The sequence below is a fragment of the Rhinoderma darwinii genome, chromosome 9 (assembly GCF_050947455.1).
Source record: "Rhinoderma darwinii isolate aRhiDar2 chromosome 9, aRhiDar2.hap1, whole genome shotgun sequence".
Classification (NCBI taxonomy): domain Eukaryota; kingdom Metazoa; phylum Chordata; class Amphibia; order Anura; family Rhinodermatidae; genus Rhinoderma; species Rhinoderma darwinii.
Window position 1 is genome coordinate 37,611,076 of NC_134695.1, and position 24,252 is coordinate 37,635,327.

The 24,252-nt window shown below is 41.2% G+C and overlaps 1 protein-coding gene across 3 annotated transcripts in view; it reads right to left on the minus strand.

Annotated features, from left to right (window-relative positions):
• The window catches only part of LOC142660710 (uncharacterized), a 50,024-nt gene that overhangs the window by 5,962 nt on the left and 19,810 nt on the right, over window positions 1-24,252 (minus strand). For 2 of the 3 annotated variants that reach the window (XM_075837508.1, XM_075837509.1), the window contains exons 3-9: window positions 19,806-19,835; window positions 17,529-17,603; window positions 14,283-14,365; window positions 12,318-12,444; window positions 6,691-6,890; window positions 4,106-4,381; window positions 3,076-3,264 (exon numbers count right to left, since the gene is read on the minus strand). In XM_075837508.1, coding sequence (XP_075693623.1) covers window positions 3,076-3,264; window positions 4,106-4,381; window positions 6,691-6,890; window positions 12,318-12,444; window positions 14,283-14,365; window positions 17,529-17,603; window positions 19,806-19,835 — 980 coding nt within the window. The remainder of the gene's footprint in view (window positions 1-3,075; window positions 3,265-4,105; window positions 4,382-6,690; window positions 6,891-12,317; window positions 12,445-14,282; window positions 14,366-17,528; window positions 17,604-19,805; window positions 19,836-24,252) is intronic. The other variant, XM_075837510.1, reaches the window with a different exon arrangement.

Below are 24,252 nucleotides of genomic sequence, written 5' to 3' on the forward strand. Positions count from 1 at the left end.
TTAAAAAAAGGCGGGCTATGCTGTGGAGAGTGGCAAGTAAACAAACGGACAGGTTCCCTTTAACCCCTTAGTGACCAGCCCATTTTAGGCCTTAATGACCAAGCTATTTTATTCGTTTTTCTATAGTCGCATTCAAAGAGCTATAGCTTTTTTATTTTTTCGTCTACATAGCTGTATGAGGACTTGTTTTTTGCGGGATTAGTTGTGCTTTTTAATGGCACCATTTTTGGGTACATATAATTTTTATATTAACTTTTATTAACCTTTTTGGGGGGATTATAAAAAAAACCTGAAATTCCGCCATTGTTCTATGCGTTTTTAAATTGACGCCGTTCACTGTGCGACGTAATTAACATGTTACCTTTATTCTATGGGTCGGTACGATTACGGCGATACCACATATGTAGAGGTTTTTTATGTTTTACGACTTTTGCACAATAAAAACACTTTTGAACTAAAATTATTTGTTTTTGCATCATCGCTTTCCAAGAGCCGTAATTTTTTTATTTTTCCATCAATGTAGTGATTTTTTGGGCTTGTTTTCTGCGGGACAAGACGTAGTTTTGAATGGTACTGTTTTGGGGTACATGGGACTTATTGATTCATTTTTATTATGACTTTTTTTGGGGGGCAATGGAAAAAAATTGCAATTTCGCCATAGTTTTTGGCGTTTTTTTTTTACGGTGTTCACTTTGCGGTTTAAATTACATAACTTTATTAATGGAGTCATTACGGTCGCGGCGATACCACATATGTGTACTTTTTTTTTTTTTTTTACACTTTTACTAAATAAAACCACTTTTTATGGAAAAAAATGGTTTTATTTATTTTTTTACTGTACTTTTTATTAATAATATTTATTTCACTTTGATGACTGATTTTATTAGTCCCACTAGGGGACTTTACTGTGCGATATTCCGATCGCTGCTATAATGCTCTGGTATACTTCGTATACCAGAGCATTATTGCCTGTCAGTGTAAATCTGACAGGCAAACTGTTAGGACGTGCCTCCGGCGCGTCCTAACAGGCATATTGCCAGGGCAGACCTGGGGGCTTTTATCAGTCCCCCGGCTGCCATGACACCGCATCGGAGACCCGCGATTGCATTCGCGGGCCGCCGATGAGTGAGAGAGGGAGCGCACTCCCTCTGTAAACAAAGTTAAATGCCGCGGTCGCTATTGACGGCGGCATTTAACGGGTTAAACGGCCGCGATCGAAGTAAACTTCGATCGCGGGCGTTGGAGCAGGAGCTCAGCTGTCATCAGACAGCAGAGCCCCCGCACCAGCCTGCACGGGAGACCCGTGCAGGACTTAGACTAGGCTGACGTGAAAAGGCGTCAGCCTAGCCTAAAGCCCAGTAGTGAATGACGTTAAAAGGCGTATTAGTGGTCACTAAGGGGTTAATATGTCCATGATGCATCCTAAAATGGGATAGGTGGTAGAGGTGATAGCAGGTTTTTTTTTTACACTGGTTAATTTCAATAGTGTGTCTTACATTGTTTAAGACTATTAGCAAAGATGTAAAAGAAACGAAGAAAGCACAAATTATGTCAGCAAAAATGCATGTAACAAACGGCATTAAAAAAGCCTAATGTTTTAAAAACGGTGAAGAAAAAGGTCTTCAGCTGCCCCCCCCCCCATAAGAGTAAGCGTCCTCTTACATCGGCCAGCATGGGCCGTGAAAACGAGCACCAATCAACAAGACAGCTCGTTGATCGGCGCTCGTTTTCTCCTTTCACAAGGAGCTATGATTAGTTATGTATGGGGACGAGCGATTGTTACTATGATCAGCTGTTGATTGAGAGTTTCATCGGGTGATCGTTGCCCTGTTTACACATTTGAACGTATTCATATGAACGCTCGTGTGCCTAATTCATTGGCCCGTGTAAAAGGGACTTAACTATGGTTTTCTTAAGGCATCTTTTAAAGTGATCAGCCCTGCTGACCTATTCCCTCATTTACTTTTCTAAGTATTGTAATCCTTCCATTTCCCAAGCATAGGAGTAGAGGTAGGATAGAAACTCAGATGTTAGTATCTATTAAGCAAGAGTAGGCGCACGCACGCACGCACGCACAGAGAGAGTAGGCAAAAACTTTTTATAGGTTATACTTTTTCTCTTACCATTGATCCTGCATACATAAAAATCATGATTGGCAGTGATATCAGTAAATATAAATAATAGCGCCAATTACAATAAACATGCCTGCCTAGCACAGGGCTCTCATCTTTCCCTATTTCCTTTCTTTTTCTTTTTTGCTCATAGTAGAAATCAATACCTTAAATCATATTAAATGTAACACGTGTGGGGCGTCACTATTTAGGCCAGGGCTACACGGAGACTTTTCGTAAAGCTACTGACTGATTTTAACTATTTAGCTACAACTTCAGTCCACATCGATACATTGAGTTGCATGCAATCTTTTGGACTGCAGCGGTCACCAAAGAATTAAAATCAATCAGTAGAACTCCAAAAAGTTAAAAAGAGTAGCCCTGGGCTTAAGGTGGCCACACACATTAGATGTACATCAGCCAATCCCGCCGACAATCTGATGTGTATGGCGGCGTCCCAACTCTTCCCCGATGGCAGATGTTGGGGGAAGACAAGGGTCGAGCATGTTGAACTTCAACACGCCAGATCCTGTAGTTTGTTTGGAGACAAGCGGCCACCAGGAGTCTGGCAGAGGCTTTCTTACTTCTCCCTATAGAAAACAAACGCACTCTCGGCCGAGCAAAGCGCGAATATTAAGGGGGAAGTCGTTAGTTCAACAGACAGCTATGTTAAATATATGGCCAGCCTGAGGATGGATTCAGGTCGTAAAGCAGCTGAATTTTAGCCTCCATATGACGACTGCATCCCTCTATCTCCCACGGTTCAACTGAACTTAAATTAGATCACCATAAAACTCTACATAGATTCCAAAGGGTCTTTAGTGGATACATGACAATCTAATTATAAGTTACATCTATGAGGTCATTTTTTTTTTAGCTGATGTGTTTTGAGATTACCAGAAATTTCTTCAGGTCATTATTTTGAAACAGCATTTTAAAGTTAGACATGAAAGACGCTTCTCACCTGGTGTTGGAAGAAGACCACCGCCTGAAGGTCTGTCACCAAGCAGAGACGGTTTAGGTTGTGGTATATAGGAACTTCTGGCGGGAGTGGGAAGGAGAGGAGGCGGCTTCTCCAGGAGATGGGTTTTAGCGCTGGAGTGACTTTCATACGCAGCATTAGCCTGTTCTGTGGTATCCGCTTCTTCAAAGCCTAGAGTTTAACAATTATGTTAGGCAGAAAAAAAACCAAGACACAACGTGTGACAAAAAGGTAACAACAAGGGTAATCCATGACAAATCATCAAGAAAGCACATTTTGGATACATATCGAAATCATTAGCCGTAAACCAAACCACAATACTACTTTTTTTTAATTTATTAAACGATGAATCCACAGGGTTCACGTTAATCGTTGGGGATTGTTTGACTGGACATTGTAATAACTTACACTAAAACTAACTGCAAATGTATTTTTAAATCACCAATGTAAAGAGGAGGTGCAATTAATTGTGTCAAATGAATCTGCTAATACGAAATCAGCTTGTTTGGTGCGGTATGTATTTACTTTTGTATTGCCATGTCATCCGGTTTTACAGAACGATTTTATCTGCTCTGGTTTATTTACATTTTAGTGCAAAGTTTTTATAATTAAATTAATTTGAAATGTGATTTTATTGGGGGAGGAGGAGGTGGAGGAGGATCGATAACCAAACTAATTTCTGAAGTTATCCTTAAAAAAATTATATAAAAGAGGACATAAGACGTGTGTTTTGTTCCCCTACTCAAAAGTTATAAAACTGAAACAAATCCAAGATTCCCTACATTTATATCTAGGGTACAAAAGGGCAAATTGGAAAAAGTGGAAAACCGGTAGCCCGAAGAACACAGGCAAGAGCTGAGTGTTCTTGAATTACAGCACATACTTTGACAAGTGATTGAGTAGGACAGTTACAGAATCACCGTGAAAATGTGGTTCCAGTGCAGATGGAGCAAGGGAGAGGGGACTGGGTCGTGTACGTGTGGTGGGGTCAAGATGGCAAACATAAGTATACCTTCCAGCTCAGTTATCCTGGTCTTCACATAGTCACTGATTGCGTTCAGCTCTTCAGAATATAAATATTTGCCATCGCTTAAGAGGAAGAGAAGGTGTCTAATGTCCAGAGGGACATTATAAGATTGATAGAGTTCCCTCTCCAGGTAGTCATCCGCCAGATCAGCCGCTTTGTGTGAAATTTCATTACGCTCCTGCTGTTCACGCTCGCCAAAAATTTTCCCAAATGCCTTAACTACCAAAGCCAGGGCATCCTCCATGGGCATATTACGGTGTACTACAGAGGAGAGACATAACTTACTGTGTCAGTCAGGAGCTCACATCTATTAAAAGCATTTAAAATCATGTAACGAGTGGACGCAAAATTGTGAAACGTAGATGAAGAAAGCGTGTTGGTGTATTTAAAAAAAAAAGTGCTAATGATTTTTTTCTAGAGTAGAAAAGTTACATATAATCCTAGGACACAGGACGGTTAGAACATGCTACTTGGGGAAAAGTTCATCTATTTTTTTTTAATATGAAAAAGTTATTGCTTTTATGCATTAATTTTACATTGGAGAATAATTATGTTAATATCGGAAACAAGAGTGTCTTGTGTAAAATAGCCAATAATAAAAGAGGGACGTTTAACAGTGTTCAGAATTAACATTACAGGAACAATATATATATTTCTCTAAATTGGTAAGCCCATTTCCAAATTCATTGTTTTCTATGTATATGTAGACTGGTGACAATGTTTTCAAGATTTTAAAAGTTTAAAGAAAGTTTGGGCGGAATTTTAGAATGGCAAATAAGTAGCAACAATCAAGCTTAAGTCATTGTAAATGTAACTCTGGGTGTTCTGAAGATTTATTCTAGGAATCGGTAGTAATTTGGAGATGTGGCATTGCATGTTATACAAAAAAACATGCCTTTACCACTCCTGCTGTGTATTCACAAGTAGCTGTAGTAAGGATCAGGTAGGGAGATTACAGCACCATGTCGATATTCATAGCATAGTTTCCATACTGCACAGTGATGAATGCAGTTTTAATGTGTATCCAGTATGCCATTTCAATATGTTTTTAAAGCCTTAGGCTCTGTTCACACAATCAACTTCAGTTTAAATAGATCGAGCATTTTTGACAGTAGAAATAGCACTATTCTTGTCCTCAAAAATACTAGATAGGCAGATGGAGACCCTGAACGGTAGTGTGACCAGAGCCTTACACTCCCCTGTGGACAGTAATGTCCCCCGACCTCCCCATAACATGTATGTTTATTTCACTGGGAGATAAAACACGATCAGACACATCTGACAGGAAGCTTGTCACCTGGCAAAAGGATCGGATTGTTCAAATCCAACTTACCCGGTACTCTGACCTTTGCCATCGAGTGGACAATTAGTGTTGCCCCCATGCACATTCAATTTTTGACCATATTCGCTGACATTAATATAAGTACGGGAGGCTTTACAATATTTTGTCAAGAGATTTTCATCAATCACCTAAGGATCAATTGATGAGCAGTTACTAATAAACTTAGAGTCTCTGTCACCAGGTTATAAGTGCCCTATCTCCTACATAATCTGATCGGCGGTGTAATGCAGATAACAACAGTGGTTTTTATTTTGAAAAACGATCATTTTTGATCAAGTTATGAGCAATTTTAGATTTATGCTAATTCGTTTCTTAATGACCAAGTGGTCGTGTTTTTACTTTTTACCAACTGGGCGTTGTACAGAGGAGTGTATGACTCTGACCAATCAGTGACCAATCAGCGTCATACACTTCTCATTGTTCCAGGCCATTGTTACAGTGTGATTGTGCAGTGAAAGAAGCTGGGCGGGAACAATGAGAAGTGTATGACGCTGATTGGTCACTGATTGGTCAGAGTCATACACTCCTCTGTACAACGCCCAGTTGGTAAAAAGTAAAAACACGCCCACTTGGTCATTAAGAAACCTAATTCACATAAATCTAAAATTGCTCATAACTTGCTCAAAAATGATCGTTTTTCAAAATAAAAACCACTGCTGTTATCTGCATTACAGCGCCGATCAGACTATGTAGGAGATAGGGCACTTATAATCTGGTGACAGAGCCTCTTTAAGCCCTGAATTGTTCCCTTCTATGTAGTGGTTAGAAATCCTAGTTAACCCTTTCTGTAAAAACTGGGTGACAATCAAGGAGTCTGTCATTACAGCTCTTGTATGGGTGCTTACCCAGCCTTTAAAGAATACAGAATGCCAAATCTGCTTGACTTTGCAAAGATGTCAGGGATGTGTCATGTTATAAACTAGGCAGACTTGAAGTTGACAAGTCTGAAAAAGAAGGTGACAACCCATGTTGCAGCTGTAATGATGATTACATTGGTTGTCACCCATATTTACCAATAACAGATATAATTATAAAATGGTTTACAGAACAGGACAACTCAAAAACCTATATTTATGGCTTTTTTCAGATTATAGGAGGTCATTAAACCACAGCTGGACTGTTGAAGATCGTGTGTGTCTTTAGGCGGGTTAATCTTTTGTGCAGTGCGGTGGACAGTGTTGAAGTACTTGCTGTATGTGGAATAGTCTTTATGTATAGCTACACTTACTTTTGATAGAGTCATGAAGAATGATTGCAGTGCAAGAGGACAGAGCTACATTTGACTGTTCAACTAGTATGCAAAACGGGGAGCCATCATTTTTAACCTCCTGGAGGGCGCGTGTGAGGCCAGACTCTGATGTCAAGTATATCATCTCCACCACAAGGCCATGATCCTGTAATCGATGGCCTATGGCAGTGGCATACTCCCTTTAAAAAGAGAAAATGATTGTTATTGGCAAAAGACAGACGATATGTTTTAAGCAGTGAGACCAGGTTGTGTGATGCGGTCCTACTGGGACAGTTGTAAACATGTGTGTCATTACTATGGTAGATTTTTAATTGTGTGCAAAACTAGATATACACTTTTCTATTATATTGACAATATTGTTTTAAAGGGTTCTTTGATCATTTTTATACTCTGTCTGTAGTATACTCGTGTTTACAGGAATAAGGCTATGTTAACATCGTGGCTCCCATTTAGAACAGCAGCCACAAAGCCACATGAGTTCCAGTGGTGCACGACGAATCCTACTGATTTATAATGGAGTCAGTCTATTGTTTTGACACCAAGAATAGAGCTGCATGTGGAGCTATTCTTTCCGTCAAAGGCTCCGCAAAGACCCTCCAACAGTGTGAACACCCTCACCTCCCAAAAAAAGAAAACCAATAGAATGTTCCAGATGACCACCTTTTTAGTCAACAGTAAATATGTTCAAGATAAGTGGCACTCATAGCCAATGATACCTATAGACCGTCGTATATTCTCACCGTAAAAAAAAGAATCTTTTGTTTGAAAGAAGATTCTATAAACATGCATGCTAGGTAGGGAGTACCAATGCCATACTGCTGCAGTACAAGCTTATCTAAACAACGCAGTCAATTTCCTTGACACAAAATCAAAGTCATCTTACTCAAGTGTAAGATGACATAAAGACTTTGCATTTCTTGATAAAGTGGTCCAGAAAAAGCAAGAATCCCCCAATGTTTATGCACGCTTTAAATAGGAAGCAGGTGCATAGTATATCAAATAGTGAAAAGCCAAGTGTAGGCCCCTGAACAGCACACCATTTAATAAATACCTATTAAAAAAAATAAAAAAATGAATCCTCTCGGAATACACAGCGAAACCTCCAAGATGACCACCTAAAATTGTACTAACAAATGTATTCTAGAGGGTGGTCCGATCATAGAAGACGGCCAGTATCAATAGTATATGATGGAACTGAAAATCTGGTCTTTATAAAGAGGTTGTCTTTTGGAGAGGTTTAACTACTTTTTTTTTTTTAAATATCTATTTTAAGCTAAAAAAAAAACACAACATTATATAACACTTCTATGATGGAGAAAAAATATATAACTTTCCTATTAGTTAAAATTTTCTTTCAATTTTTTCCTCATATTGTGGCCTAAGATTGTTGAAGCGGAGATGTGGGAAAGTGCAGGTTAATTAGGATTAAATTAAAAACATTAAAAGTTAAACTATCTATTTCTTCAAACTCCACTTCAAATGTGAATAAAAATATTGTCATGGTTGTTTCTCCTATGACAAAGTAATGCTTCCATCCAACGTGTGAAGGATTACAACCCTGCGTAGAACGTTTCTACATTACCAAATCCAGACTCTGGAATATATTTTCTATGTTCAGAAAAGAACAAATGTATGCACAGTCATGTCCGGTTTAAAATCATGTGCAGAGATTCTCGGGCAACTTAAACATGTCTATCAGGATCTCCAGAAAATTGTGTTTTACAGGATTTAGTGGTATTAAAGGACTGCCAATGCTTGACAGGTTGGCGATAAATGAAAACAGAAAAGCTTAGGCCAAAGCAATGAGTTATCAAGGTGATAAAAATGTGTGGAAGTCTTTTTTTTTTTTTGTATATGTGGTAAATAAGGTCTATAAATGTCTACTGTAAGGATACAGCTTTGTTTTGTTGGTTTCATTCTTGGTGCTATAATAATTTTCTATTGTTTTATTACTCTTTCCACCATTTGCACCCAACACAACTTATACAAAATGTGTTTTTAATTTATGTAAGTGTTGTAAACGGATTAGGTAAGTTAATGTATCAAGATTGAAGCAAGTGTAAAACAGTGAGATGCTTAAAAAGTTAGGGAGAGGTTCAAAAGTGAACGCATGCTCCATAGTCAAACGCATCATCCAATAGGTTAGGTGAGTGTTCTTCCGAGCAATGCAGTGATAAAGGGGAAGGCAATGCATAACTATACAGATTTATCCTCCGAAAAGTCTTAAAACAATACGTGACAACCTTCACAGGAGATGTAATGGCGGATATTTCCTGTTGTCACTTTTAGAGACCACGGACGGAGGAAAAAGTTATAACAGAAGAGAATTTTTATAAACTCAAGGGAGTTTTCTCATAATCATCACTTATCCACAGGATAGGTGAACAATGTCTGACCGGGGGTTGTCTGACCACTGGGACCCCCTCTAATCCCGAGAACGGGGGTCCCCGAGTACCCTATGTGAATGGAGCGGTACTGCGCATTCTCAGCCACAGCTCTCTTCACTTTCTATGGGGCTGCTGGAGACAGTCCTGCTCCATTCACATAGGGCACTCCCCGTTCTCTGGGTCAGTGGAGGTCCCAGCGTCCAGAGACCCACCGATCAGACATTTATCGCCTATCCTATGGATTGGTGATAAATTATTAAGAAAAACCCCTTTAAAGACATTGACTCACAGGCTTTTTGATATTTTTTGGGGATTATTGGTAAAAATGATGTTGTGATGGAGAGTCTATTGGTGAAGTCTGTTATTTCAGACCATCACAGATTTCCAGTGGAAAATGGTGCTTTAGAGCGCTCAAAGTGGCTGTTTCATCAAGAAGTTTCTATATGGAAATAAGGCAAGCTGCTGTTGATGGATTTTATTATAGGTTGTATTGGTCTCTAGTTCTTCGAGTGCATAAGAACGTACTGGTCTGAATTTTCTTTAGGTCTGATAAGCGTACTGCCTGGCTTCTCTAACCTTCATTGCTTCATCCAGTAATAACAGACGATTACTGATTGGCCACTCAGAAAAAATGTAGTATTAAATGGCACACATTTCAATACATTGTCTTGGCGAGACCTCCAGTGCCACTCTTACTAGCAGTTGATCTTTCGCTTATAGGTGTTACCCCCTTCCCCCTCTTCTAGGAAATCCGTATGCTCAAATATGGCATATGGAAAGAAGGTTGTAGCCGTGCCTAAATCCTGACAATTTGCTCATATTCCGCTGGCAAGAAGCGTAAATGGGGTATTTTATGCTCCATTCACTTGCTCCAGAAAGAAAAATCTGCGTGAAATAATGAACACCCCATGGATTTTAAAATTCACAGCGTGTTCATTATTGCGGATTCCATGATAAAAAGTTGTGTATTATGTCCATTAAATTACAATGGAACCAATCCGTGTACCGATCCACAAGCCAATCCGCGGAAGATCTGCCCGAGGTCAAATCTGTACCGTGTTAACAAACCCTAACAAAGAGGATATGTACGGTGCATTCGGAAAGTCTTCAGGCCTTTTCCCCTTCTTATTATGTTGAGGCCTTGTGCTAAAATAAAAATTCAAGTTTTTCCTCATCATTCTGCACTCAATACCCCATAATGACAACAACATTTTTGCTAATTAAAAATGAAAACCTCAAATTTCACATGGACATAGGTATTCAGACCCTTTGCTATGACACTTTAGCTCTGGGGACCACCTATTTCTCTAGATCATCTGACATGTTTCTACACCTTGATTGGAGTCCTGCTGTGGTAAATTCACTTGATTGGGCAGGATTTGGAAAGACACACTCCAGTCTATATAAGGTGTCACAGCTGACAATGCATATCAGAGCGAAAAACAAGTCATGAGGAGGAAAGAACCTGTAGAGTTCAGAGACAGGATTCTGTGGAGGCACAGATTTGGAAAAGGGTACAAAAAAAAAAAGCTCAACTGAAAGTACCCAAGAGCACAGGGGCCTCCATAATTCTTAAATGGAAGACGTTTGGAACAACCAGGGCTCTTCCTAGAGCTGGCCAACCCACCAAACTAAGTAATCGGGGGAGAAGGACCTTGGTAAGAGGTGACCAAGAACCCAATGGTCACACTGGCTGAGCTCCAAAGATCCTGTGTGCAGATGGGAGAGTTTTACAGAGGGTCAATCTGCAGCACTCCACCGATCCGGGCTTTATGGCAGAGTGGCCAGAAAGAAGCCTCTCCTCAGCAAAAAAAAAAAAAAGAACTTTTTGGCCACAATTCTAAGCGTCATGTCTGGAGGAGACCAGGCACTGCTCAACTCCTGCCCAATACATCCCTACAGTGAATAATGGTGGTGGCAGGGACAGGGAGACTGGTCAGGGTTGAGGGAAAGATGAATGCAGCAAAGTGCAAAAATATTCTTAATAAAAGCCTGATCCAGAGTGCTCTGGACCTCAGACTGGGCCGAAAGGTTCACCTTCCAACAATACAATGACCCTAAGCACACAGCCAATACAACACAGGAGTGGCATGAGGGCAACTCTGTAAATGTCCTTGAGTAATTTTAAAACATAAAAAATAGGACCATCGGCGCTGCACGGATGAACAAAAAGATGGAAGACTTAGATAACCATCATGGCAAAGTTTAAATGGAAAGGGCTACGCGTTTCAACACCGGACTGGTGTCTTCATCAGGCCAGTGATGAAGACACCAGTCCGGTGTTGAAACGCGTAGCCCTTTCCATTAAACTTTGCCATGATGGTTATCTAAGTCTTCCATCTTTTTGTTCATCCGTGCAGCGCCGATGGTCCTATTTTTTATGTTTTAAAATTATCTTCTGGACAACAAACTTCGTTTGATGCGATTTGGACCTGGCAGCAGCAGCCCTACTACTCTTTTGACACTCATTGATGTCCTTTGGGCTAGGTGAGCTTATTCCTAACAAAGTTTGCTCCCCTGCCCTATCTTACTTTTACTTTGCACCATGTGGCGCCGTGTCTCTTTTTATTTCCTGTTTTAGTTTTTAATGTCCTTGAGTGACCCAGTCAGAGGCCTGACTTGGACTCAATCGAACATCTCTGGAGACCCGAAAATGGCTGTCCACCGACGGTGCCCATCAAATCCGACAGAGCTTGAGAGGATCTGCAGGGAAGAATGGCAGAACATTCCCAAATCCATGTGTGCAAACCTTGTGGCATCATACCCAAGAAGACTGGCGGCTGTTATCGTAGCCAAAAGGTGCTTCAACAAAGTACTGAGTAAAGTCTGAATACTTATGTCAATGAAATATTTTACTTTTTCCTTTCCAATAAATTAGAAAAGATTACGAACATTCTGTTTTCACTTTGTCATTACGGGGTATTGAGTGCAGAATGATGGGGAAAAACAAAATGTGAAAAAATTTACAGGGTCTGAAGACTTTTCGAACACATTGTACGTACATTATACCATATTGTATTTAATTGCAAGAAAACGAGCCCTGAATGATCAGTGGGAAGATCTAATGCTTACCTTTTGCTGCAGTCAAAGGAAGACCATCCAGGTTCCTAGCGCACATCTAATATGTCAAGGCAAATAAATCTTGCCATATCAAAAACATTACATGACCCTGGAAAGTAGGCAGAGAGCCTGGTACATGCGATATTCTAATAGACTTACATCTGATCCTTGCTGATAGCAACAATCACACAGTCTGAAGGCCTCTCTTTGTGGTATTCATCTTGTATCTGCTGATAAAACTTCAAATAAAGCTTCTCTCTGCGATCATCAGAGTTGTACTGATTGCCTACATTATGGGAAAAAAGTTTACATTAACACAATGCCTTATTTATCAAGACCGTCTAAATGAAAAACTGACCTTGTTGCCCAAAGCAACCAATCACACTGCTTCTATTTCTCAAAGTACTCTGGAAAAATGAAACGTGTGATATGTTATGGGCCAGTTTTTCTGTTAGACACATTTGATAAATGGAGCCCACTGTCTTAAGGGGTTTTCCCACAAAACACATGTATCCGCTATCCACAGTATAGGGGATACATGTGTGATCTCTGGGGGTCCAACTGCTGGGATCCCCAGTGATGAGAATGAGGGCCAAAAGTCCCCTGAAGTGCTCCATGAGAACGGAGCGCTGGTACGCATGCTTATCAAGCGCTCCATTCATTTCTATGGGGCTTCTGGAACCACTGTCTTCGGCAGCTCCATAGAAATGAAGGGAGTGCTGGTCGAGCATGTGCACCAGCGCTCCATTCTCTTGGGAGCACTTTGGGCGATTTTCGGACCCCCGTTATCGCTGGGGGTCCCAGCAGACACAGACCACCAGTGATCACACATGTATACCCTATCCTGTGGATAGGAGATACATGTGTTTGTGGGAAAACCACTTTAAAGAGGTCATGGTAAAACACCTGTACATGAAACTCCTTGAGAAGACCACAAGTAAAGTTATGTCGAGGAGCAGATTTAGAAATCTGGTTTCCGGACTCAAAATAATGCTCAAATATAAAAAAATGTTATATACTTAATATTTAAATTCTGATTTAATTATAGTTCAATGACTTGTCATACATGGATGCAGCACACGGTCACTGCGCCCAGCGATTGACTGACATGGTCATTGTGCATGGAAAAAGCGCAGAACTTAAAATCAATAAATATACTAGATTTTGTTTTATTTAGACACTTGGGTCTCAATGGACATCACTCTCAGGGGGACCAAAAACCCCTTTAACCCTATTGCTGCCTCCACACTTTTCACGTACACAAATAAAACCAGAATAAAAATATATTATACGCCATTACCAATTATTTTCTGGAAGTAGACACCTGGCACAATGTGAAAATGCCACCCAGAACTTTACACTCATGATCGCCTTCATGCAATATTGCATCAAAGCCAAGGTTGCCAACCAAAAATCACGGACAGCAAACATTTTTTCTGGACAATTTGGAAAATCACAATGAATCGTAAAGATTATACGTAATATCGATCTATAGCTTAGAATAGCGATATTAACGCATTAGCAGCATGTACTGTAACCTCTCTACCAATGATAATTACAATTCCAATAATTTATCAAAGGGTAATGTTTTGCAGAGCTTCAGATCCTCAACGTATTTAGCAACACTTAAGCGCAAGAGAATTAGAGGAATCTTTTTTGGTGTAAAAATGATTGATTAAACCAACTACTTTAACAGAACGTGACAATATTAGATAAAAATAATTTTTTCTAAATAAAACCTACAAAATAAAAAAAGGGATATCAGTTTCCATTTTAAAAATTAAGAAAACCCTATGTGTCCACCAAAATAAAATAAAATAAAAATTAGGGTTAAACTAGGAAAAACACAAAATTATAAAAAAAAAAAAAAGATTATTTTAAATAAAACCTGTGAAAATGCAGTATTTTAAAAGGGTAAAATTTTGCTCTGGTAATTAAAGTAAAACACCCATGATCATGAAAGGGTTAACTTAAAATAGCACCATCTTGAAAGATTCCGCGCATCGTAAATGAATGAAAATCACAGATAACATTACATTGGAATAAAATATTGGAGCGTTGAGTAGTGTAACAAAACAAATACAGGGTAAGTCTAAGAGTACATACTAAGCGCCCCTGACTTACTGTTTTGTGAGTATTGGTATCTCTCACAGTATTCCTCTGTTCCAGCAGTAAAATTATATTTCTTTCCAAATAGTTCCTCAAAGCTGTTGAAACACAATATATTAGTATATAACACAATACATACAGGTAGAACACGTAAAAAGGTTTTGGACTGCTTGTAGATCAAATACTATATTAATATAAATGGTGCTACAATGTTATAAGCACAATTCATGAGTAGCCTCTGGACAGCACCTTTAATACTTTCATTGTTAATGGCCCCGCGGTAAACTGCCGGTTAGATGCACAGCCACGTGGCCCATTAACCATAAAGTGCTTTTAACTGCAGTCAATTTACAAACTGCGCCGCCGACTTGTAGATCTTCATGTTGATGAGGTTTTGGCTGCGGTGCATCCGCAGCGCGAGAACCCAGGCAAAGAATGTTCGTTAAAAGGGGTTGTCCACTTTGTACAATCCCTACTTGTTAGAAAGTTCCTTTGACAGTAAGCTGATCACAAAGTGTTCTTCCAGCTATCAGCTGAATTCTGTGGGAAAACCCAGAAGTGTTACATCTCCCTGCAGCGCCACCACAGGAGAAATTAGTGTGCCCATTCAAATCAATGGGTTGTCTGGAGAACCCATCCTAAATTACACAGAGTGTCGCCCTTGAAACCACTTTCCACTCTGGCCAACAGATGAGGATTCTGAAAAGAGAGTGCCCTTCGCTTCATTAACTCAGAGTGCTCTAAGGGTATGTTCACACAGAGTTTTTTGACGCGGAAACCGCGCCGCAAAACTTGCCAAAAACCGTCCGAAAATGCTTCCCATTTATTTCAATAGGAGGCAGAGGCGGTTTTCTCCCGCGGTTTTCATGCCCTATCTTCTCGCGATTACGCCTCTGACCTCCCATTGACATCAATGGGATGCAGAGAAAGCGTATTTCGCAGCATTTTACGGCCGCGGCGCTCAATGGCCGCGGGCGAAAAACGCAGCGAGAGTCGGCGTGCAGGCAGAGGAAAATCTGCCTCAAACTTCTAAACGGAATTTTGAGGCAGATTTTCCGCCTGCAAAAAACTTTTAGGGCTTATTCAGACGAACGTTATATACGTCCGTGCAGACTATATTTGTCTATGGGGCCGTGCAGACAGGTGCGTGATCTTTACGCTGCGTGAGTCCGCAGCGAAAAAGTCACATGTCCGTTCTTTGGGCGTATTTCGCGCATCACGAACCCATTGAAGTCAATGGGTGCGTGGAAATCATGCATGCCACACGGAAGCACTTCCGTGGGACGAGCGTGATTCGCCCAACAGCTGTGAAAAGGATGAATGAAAACAGAAAAGCACCACGTGCTTTTCTGTTTACAAACATCCAAACGGAGTGTCATAATGATGGCGGATGCGCGAAAAGCACGCAGCCGCGCATCATACAGGGCTGTCACACGCAGCTGTCAAGTGCCTTTTGCGCGCGCAAAACGCACACGCTCGTGTAAATCCGGCCTTAGGGTAGATGAAGGGTACATAACATCACAACGTTATGCATAGGATCTGTATACAGAAAACAGGACGACATTTTGCATCAAGGCATGTGTAGCCATGGGTAAAGTTTTACACTACGGGAGTAATTTTTTGACAAGTTTTTGGCGCGGAAACCGCTCCGCAAAACTCATCAAAAACCGGCCGAAAATGCCTCCCATTGATTTCAATGGAAGGCGGACAAGTTTTTACATGACCTATCTTGAGGCGGTTTCCGCCTCTAAAACCCCATTTCAATCAGTCAGAAACGGGAAAACACCACCTCGACGAGTGTTTTGACGAGTTTTTGTCAAACCACTGTGCAAAGAACGTCTGGAGCAGTTTTTGCAGGAGGAATTTTCCTCCTGCAAAAAAACTGTGTGAACACAGCCTTAGGCCCCATGCACACGAACGTAAAGACGGCCGTAATCACGGGCCGTAATTACGGCCCGTGATTATGGGCCCATAGACTTCTATTGGCCATGGGTACCTCCCCGTATGCTTACGGGAAGGTGCCCGGGCCATTGAAAAATATAGAACATGTCCTATTTTAGGCCATAATTACGGCACGGGCAGGCCCATAGAAGTCTATGGGGCTCCCGTAATTACAGTTGACTACGTATGTGCACCCGTAATTACGGGAGCGTTGCTAGGAGACGTCAGTAAATAGTCACTGTCCAGGGTACTGAAAGAGTTAAGCGATCGGCAGTAACTGTTTCAGCACCCTGGACAGTGACTTCCGATCACAATATACATCAACATGTAACAAAAATAGAAGTTCATACTTACCGAGAACTCCCTGCTTTTTCCTCCAGTGCGGCCTCCCGGGATGACGTTTCAGCCCATGTGACCGCTGCAGCCAATCACAGGCTGCAGCGGTCTCATGGACAGCCGCGTCATCCAGGGAGGTCGGGCTGGATGTCGAAAGAGTGACGCGTCAACAAGGCAACGGCCGGGTAAGTATGAATTTCTTTTACTTTTACCTTGGAAAGGGCTGCCTCTTCTCTCTATCCTGCACTGATAGAGAGAAGGGTCTGCCGATTAGTGCAGCGCAATTTTGCAGCGAAAACGTGCCTGTAAATACGGGTGGAATACGGGTGACACCGGACCCGTATTTACGGGCATGGGTCCGTAAATAGTGGTGCAATGCGGGTCGAATACGTGTGACCAAGGACCCGTATTTACGGGAGGGAAAAAATACATTTGTGTGCATGAGGCCTTAGATATTTACCGGTCTGTACCCAGGACTACACATGCCTTGATGCAAAATGTCCTGTTTTCTGTATACAGATCCTATGCAGTGGTTCTTCTTTTTAACAGTCTCTCATTTTGCGATTATGAATTGTATTTAACTTACATCTAAAAAAGATTTTCCATTTTTGCAGTATGCATGGATTATTCTTTTACTTGATTAAATTTGCCTTACTTTTTTTACTTGAGACGTATTCGAGCAATAGCAAAAAAATAAACTAAAATAGAGTTGCAAAGGTGCAACGGCTTTTAACACAACACCTGCCGACTGATAAGGAGACCATGTGGAAAATAGTGACGGTGAAAACCATGGCAAATCAACGGGAAAACTGATGGACGGGGCATGCTGACGCTTAAACCACAGCTTGACATGAATGTCAGAAAGTCTTCTGCTGCATTGTGTGAACTGGACTTTAAAAATCATGTTACAAACATAAGAAAAATGTGGTACATGTGAACATAGCCGAAGATTTAGATCTGTATGGTATAGAAGAAAAGGCTTACCTGTTCTGCTCTTCCAAATCTCTGGTGTACTGCTCTGAGAATGAAGCTTTCTGGCTTGACTTGTATGGATTAATGCTAAAAACAAAATAAATAGTATAAATATCCACAGTAAAACTGCCGTCTGTAAATAAACGCACACCCCAATTCTGAAATAAGCTGGCTATATATACCACTTAAATTACTTATACATAGAGGGGTGTTGGCATCACTTCAGTGGCAGACATTTTACAAGGCTACCTATACAATCATCTTGGATTATCCCATGGGATCAAAAACATATTTTCACCTGGTTTCTGAGTTTCTTCCCTCCTCAGAGAACATGGTGAATAATGTATAAAGTAGGGTCATTAGATTGTAATCTCAGTAGAGCAGGAATCAATTTGAAAAAAACTCTACCATGCTGCAGAGTATATTAGCACAATACAAACAATTCTACAGAATCGTGCAATTTTATCAATGGACAAATCCCTGGAGATAGAAATTTGCACCAGACTTTTCTATTTATATCTATGAAGATTACAATGGACAGTACCTAAAAATTAGGTTGTTATACTTATATAACTGGCTCCTTAAGGTGAAACTCCTGTTTTACTGTTCCCTACAATGCAAGTTTCCAAGGTGCTCTGTACACTATAGGTCCATGATCCCACAGGCAATAACTGTATGTATGCGGCTGGGTTGTACAGCAGAAGTTGCCAAAACGACACCCGACTGATATTACTGCAGGTATTGGCTGAAACTGCACCTCACAGACTTCCTGCTCTGCCCGCCCCCTTCATGTATTCCGCATAAAGCCCTGAGAGCACTTTGTTCGCTTTAAAAGGGAAGGTGTCATGAATTTTTTTATCAAATTGCTTTTAGTAGGATATTAAAATAAATTTTATTTATCTGTGTTCTTGTGTTCTACTTTTTACTTACTTTTACTTCTCTATGGGGGCTGCCATTTTTTTTTCATCTCTGTATGTGTCGATTAACGACACATACAGAGATGGAATACGGCACATACATACCCGTAGAGAATGCGAACGGGAGCCGTTCCATTCTCTGCAGCGTACGCCGTCTGTGTGGGAACGGCGTACACAGACCAAAATGAAGCTCGTTCGCAGAGTGAAATCCAGTGCCATTTTCATGTGGACCGGAAGCCGCTGCCAGACATTAAGATGATGACGACTTCCGGCCATATGTTCAAGTAAGGGAAGGCGCAAGGCATAGGAGCGGAGGCGGCAGGAGCAGGTAATTTATGTTCGTATATGTGATGGGAGTATTATGTTCGTGTTATACTGTCTGCGGAGCACTGTATCTAATCCTCCTACACTGTGCAGTCGCTCAGAATATGGCGGCACACAGTGTAGGATGTTTGAAGATTCAACCACCTCGTTCTCCTGGCACTAGCCAGAATAAGGGAGGGGGGATTGTGTGAGGACACTAGAGCGAGTGTGTCCACCCCAAATTTGCAGCATAAAGCTATGAGGTTGCTTTACCACATTGACCATGCTGCAATTTTGGGAACTGCTCCCTCTAGTGCCCAGCACATGGAAATGTTATAAATTAGAATCTAATTTATAATATTTCCTGACTTGTGAAAAAATGTAAAAAATTAAAACAATATGTAATCACTCAAATAATAATTGTTTAACGAAAAAAATAAAACATTTCTAGCGACACATTCCCGTTAAGCTATTTCACCCTGATTTTTGGTCAAGAACCAGACAGCTAAAATGGAGCAGGGAGCTCTCAATATTGACAGTATTATAAACACATGCAGAGGACAAGCAATTAACGGACGTGGTGTGTTAAAGGGGTAGGCACACAAAAATCATAGGTGATAAATGGCTCACAGGATAGGTGATAAATGTATTATCGCTGGGCGTCCAACAGGTGAGATACCGACCAAACATAAGGGTCCCATGTCCCCCATTTGAATGGAGTAGCGTTCACACGTGCGCACTACCGTTTCACTCCTTGTCTATGGCACTGACGGTGATAGCTGTGCACTTTACTCGGCTATCTCAACGAGTTCCACATACCGTGAATGGAGCAGTAGTGCGCACGCGTGACCGCCACAATTCAAGTTCAAACGAAGGAAACGGGACAATGGTTCTTGCTCCAATTTACAAATAATGAGGAGTTTCACTTTAAGTCTACAGCATTTTATCCATTCCCAGGTTTAGAAGGAGGCCCCAGCATCTGATTCTATCTATTGTCACACTATTAGAATGAAATTGGCCACAAGTAAAACATAAATTTCTTTCTAATACAGAGAGGACGAGAACTTACTCTAGAAGACGAGGAATCCAGCTTGGCTTTCTGAGGAAACAAAAGAACAATTAATACTTTGGCTAATACTGATGTTTTCAACAATGAATGAATTATAAGCCTGAGCAAACAAGAGCAGTAGTGAAAGTTCACTCTGTAACGAGCCGATCCCTACATATGAACAGTTCACCAAGCAGGAGATATAGGAGATGTCAAAAGAAGTCAGTCACATTAGTGCATTTCAGACACAAAAGCAGATGGTGACAGACGACAGCAAGAATCCTCAAGATGTTGCTGCTCACCACGACTTCCCCTCCTACCAAGAATCTCCCTTGTGCATCTAGCAAATGTCCCATGTCCTGTTCTTTGAAGAACGCATTTGCTTAAAGGGAATGTGTCATCAGGAAAACTATTATTTAAATCAAGATTTTTGTTAAACCTATTTTTTTTTTTTACATTTTTGGTGATGTTTTTCTTATTTTCTAAGTCGTTATCTAGATTAAAAAAATAGTCTTGAAATATTGTACCGTATTTTTCGACTATAAGACGCAGTTTTTAGCAAGAATAAATCTTGCTAAAAAGTCCCTGCGTCGTATAGTCGGCAGTCAGGGGACCCGGCAGCGCCAGGCCCCTGACCGCTCCTTACTTAATCCCTTCCCGACCCATGATGTGCCGGCACATCATGGAGCGGGGAGGGGATGATGTCTGGAGCAGGTGCACGCGCTGACCCCGCTCCATACACTGCAGGTGTCAGTAGCTGACACGCTGCTCTAACGGCCAGGAACTGTGCCTGGCCATTTAACTAGTTAAATGCTGAGGTCAATAGCGACCGCAGCATTTATAGTGGGTTTTCCCATGAAGGACATTTATGGCATATCCACAGGATATGTAATAAATCTCAGATAGAGGCTGGTCCCACCTCTGGGACCCGCATCTATCTCTAGGACGGGGCCCCCAAACCCCGTTCTATCTTACCCGGCTCCGCTGTCTTCCGGCCGCTTCACTTCCTGGTTACATGGTCGAGTTACGCAAACAGCATAACTCGCTGAGCTACGCAGTTTCCTTAACTCCCATACAACTGAATAGTAGTTACGGAAACAGCGTATGAGTGCTAAAAAAATTTGTATTGCTGCGTCCATAAAAGTCTGAAACTATTACAATATACCATTATTTGACACAGTGAACGGCGTAAACAAAAAAAATGTAAAACCCCAGAATCGTTGTCTTTTGGTCACCATAGAGCTAAAAAGAATGTAATAAAAAAGGGATTAAAAAAAAATCGTATGTACCAAAAAAATGGTGCTAATAAAAACTACAGCTCGTCCAGCAAAAAATAAGCCCTCGCACCGCTCAAACGATGGAAAAATATAAGTTATGGCTCTCACAATGTGGTGAAACTGAACAAATTATTTTTTTAAACCAATAGTTTTTTCTTTGTAAAAGAAGTAAAATATGAAATTTATTCCTATTTTCTGTTGTCTAAAACCTGCGTGCATCTTATAGTCCGAAAAATACGGTAATTTTCATACTGACCACTGAGCCTCACAATATGTTGTATTTTCCTGTTCTGCAGAGATCACTTTCAGCATCTTCATCACAGGCAGGATTATAATGAAAGGTAGCACCTCTGTACAGATAACATCGGATCCACCATTGGCGATAGGTTCCCCTCCTATCCCTTCCTGCACAATGACCTTGGCACAGGTCACAGAGCATGACTAGAAAACTCTCCCATAGAAGTCAATGGGTCAGCTCCAGAGTATTATTTCCTATGGTCCATATGGCTACTGTAAAGCACATCTCTAAATGTTTTTAACAGCAGTTCAGGCAAAATGGCTGCCCCCATAATCATGTATATACAGAGAATAAAAAAAATAAATAAATCTAGAATTAAAAAAAATCGAAATAGATTAGAATTTTTTTTTTATTTATTTTTTACTACCTGGTTATAATTAATATCGAGCGTTTGCTTGTTCATCTGCAGATCGCTGCCTTTTTTACACAGGGCAATTCTTGGCAACGAGCATTATATGGACGCTCGTCTGCCCGATACTCGTCCTGTGTAATACCCCCTTAACATGCATGTTCAGGCTAGCCAAATGTTATCCTGGCTGGTCAGTGATTTCTGCCACACTATTGCGGGTTTCTGTGACAACGGACAAATTGTAGAAGTATACTTCCGGCACTCTAGCTGTAAAGCTAAACATTGAGCTCACTCAGGTGCTGTATTTAGCACGTTTTGTGGCAGGGATCGGATCATTTTATCTCCCGGTCACTTCAGTGGGATCAAGCCAATACAGCTATTTAATGGCAGAGGACTATACAGCATGAGCTGCCAATAAAGTGGAGGATGACCAAGCAGATTTTTTTTTTGTGAGCTTGGAAATCAATTCATGATACATGGTACTGGCCACCAGCCCTCCTCGTTACATGACGCTGGTATAGGATTTGACCACGGATCTTACAAATTGTAGTGGCAGGGGAGAAATCTGCTGCAAAACCCATCACCTTCTAGCAACAGAACGGAGAATGCTGAAAATGTAAACATCTGCAACAAGCCCTAAATCGACACCGTTTTTTTCCATCATGTGTGTATGGGTTTTTGAAGACCTTATTCACATGCATTTCACTGTATGAATACAGCCTTACACATTTGGCAAAGCTGAACACGCATGTTATTAGAAAAATGGTTGTGAAAATGAATGCAGGTGTATGGCCTATGGTTTATCGATGTATCAATAATCAAATTCAACTAGAGACTTTACTTTTATAATGAAATTAAATTCAGATATGGACTTCCTACAGCTTTATATGAAATCCTACGTCATTCTGTAGAAAAAAAAATAATGAATGAGCTAAATATAAACATTTTACAATGCATCAAAATTATCTTTACCGATCTGTGTAACGTAAAATGTGGTGCTGTCAGGCACAGGGGAACAGCGCCGCACTCCAGAGTAATTATTATATGTGTAATACTGGACGTAAACATTGTCGCGTCACTCACAAAACCGCATTGTACTAGATAAACTGGTTTGGTTGGAGGGTTTGTTGCCATGGTGTTACAGGAGAGTAAAGCCATGGGCATTGTGGTTGCTACAGCAACGTCTCCAGGGAGCATCTTTCCAAGAGTAATTCCCCCTGGAGAATTGCAATTGGTTTTTCCCAAGATGTGAACGGATAGACCACACATAGGGAGTAAAACCAATAAAAGGGCCATAGCTGACAAAAGGACGACGTGAGGGTTGTTTAAATTGAATAAATATATGATGAATAATACCGGTACTTTAGGAAATCTGGGGAATAGATAACAAAATGAAGCATTGGGAAAATATACATCCTTGACCCAATTTCATCAGACTACGACTGCTTACACACGGGCATTATACAGGTGCTATTTTGTGCCCATATTGCAGACCCAACACCCAGACCTCCAATGGTTTTCATCAGAACCAGAGTGAAAGTCCTCTTACATGGCCTGACATGGGTCGTGTAAACGAGTGCCGATCAACAGGACAACTTGTTGATCGGCACTCGTTTGCTCCTTTCACAAGGATCTAGTATGGGGACGAGCGCTCGTTACTACGATCGCTTATCCCCATACAATTCTATTACGACGGCAGCGAGTCTCCCTGTTTACACAGAGGGATGTGCTGCCGAATATTTTTGCCATTTAAAACTATAGAATCAGCCGATGAACGAGCGTTTGCTCATTTATCGGCTGATCGTTGCCCTGTTTACACAGGACAATCATCGGGGATAAGCGCTCTGTGGAATGGTCATTTGCCCAATAATTGGCCGGTGAAAATGGGCCCTAAGAGCACCATAGGCTGACCTGTGGGAGGTCTAGGGTTGCACGATGCATCGAAACTTCGATACCGTGCACCCTCAAACAGATCAATACCGATAATTCATGTATTTCATTACGAAGCCGCGCAGCTTAGTATAGTAACACATTAATGTAATCAGAGTGGGGCTGAAGTTAATACAGCCATTGCCCCGCTCCGGAGTCCTGACACGTGTGCGTGCGATCAGCATGATGTGATGCGATCAGCGCTGCACTAATGATTGTCGGCACTGAAGACAGAACATGGCGGGCGCACTACACAACGCCCCCATGTTTTGTCTTCAGTTTCGCAGCTGAGGCTCATTAATTCAGCGCCGGCCACATCACCTCATGCTGACCGCACAAGCACACTTGTTGTCCGGAGCGGGGCCCGTTCTAACGGCGAAAAGCAGAGAAACCGCTGATCTCCGCTGTTATTACCCTGAATCCTGCGATCAAAGCTGACCGCAGCATTCAAGGGGTAAATGAGAAAGGGGGATGCCCTTTGGATTGCGTCACAAGGAATCCCTGTGATGCGATCGAGGGACATACCATATATGGGCAGACAGCTCAGGGACCATTGAAGGACCCCAGGGCTGTCTGACCATATTTCCTGTTAGGGCATACTGAGGTCTGTCCTAA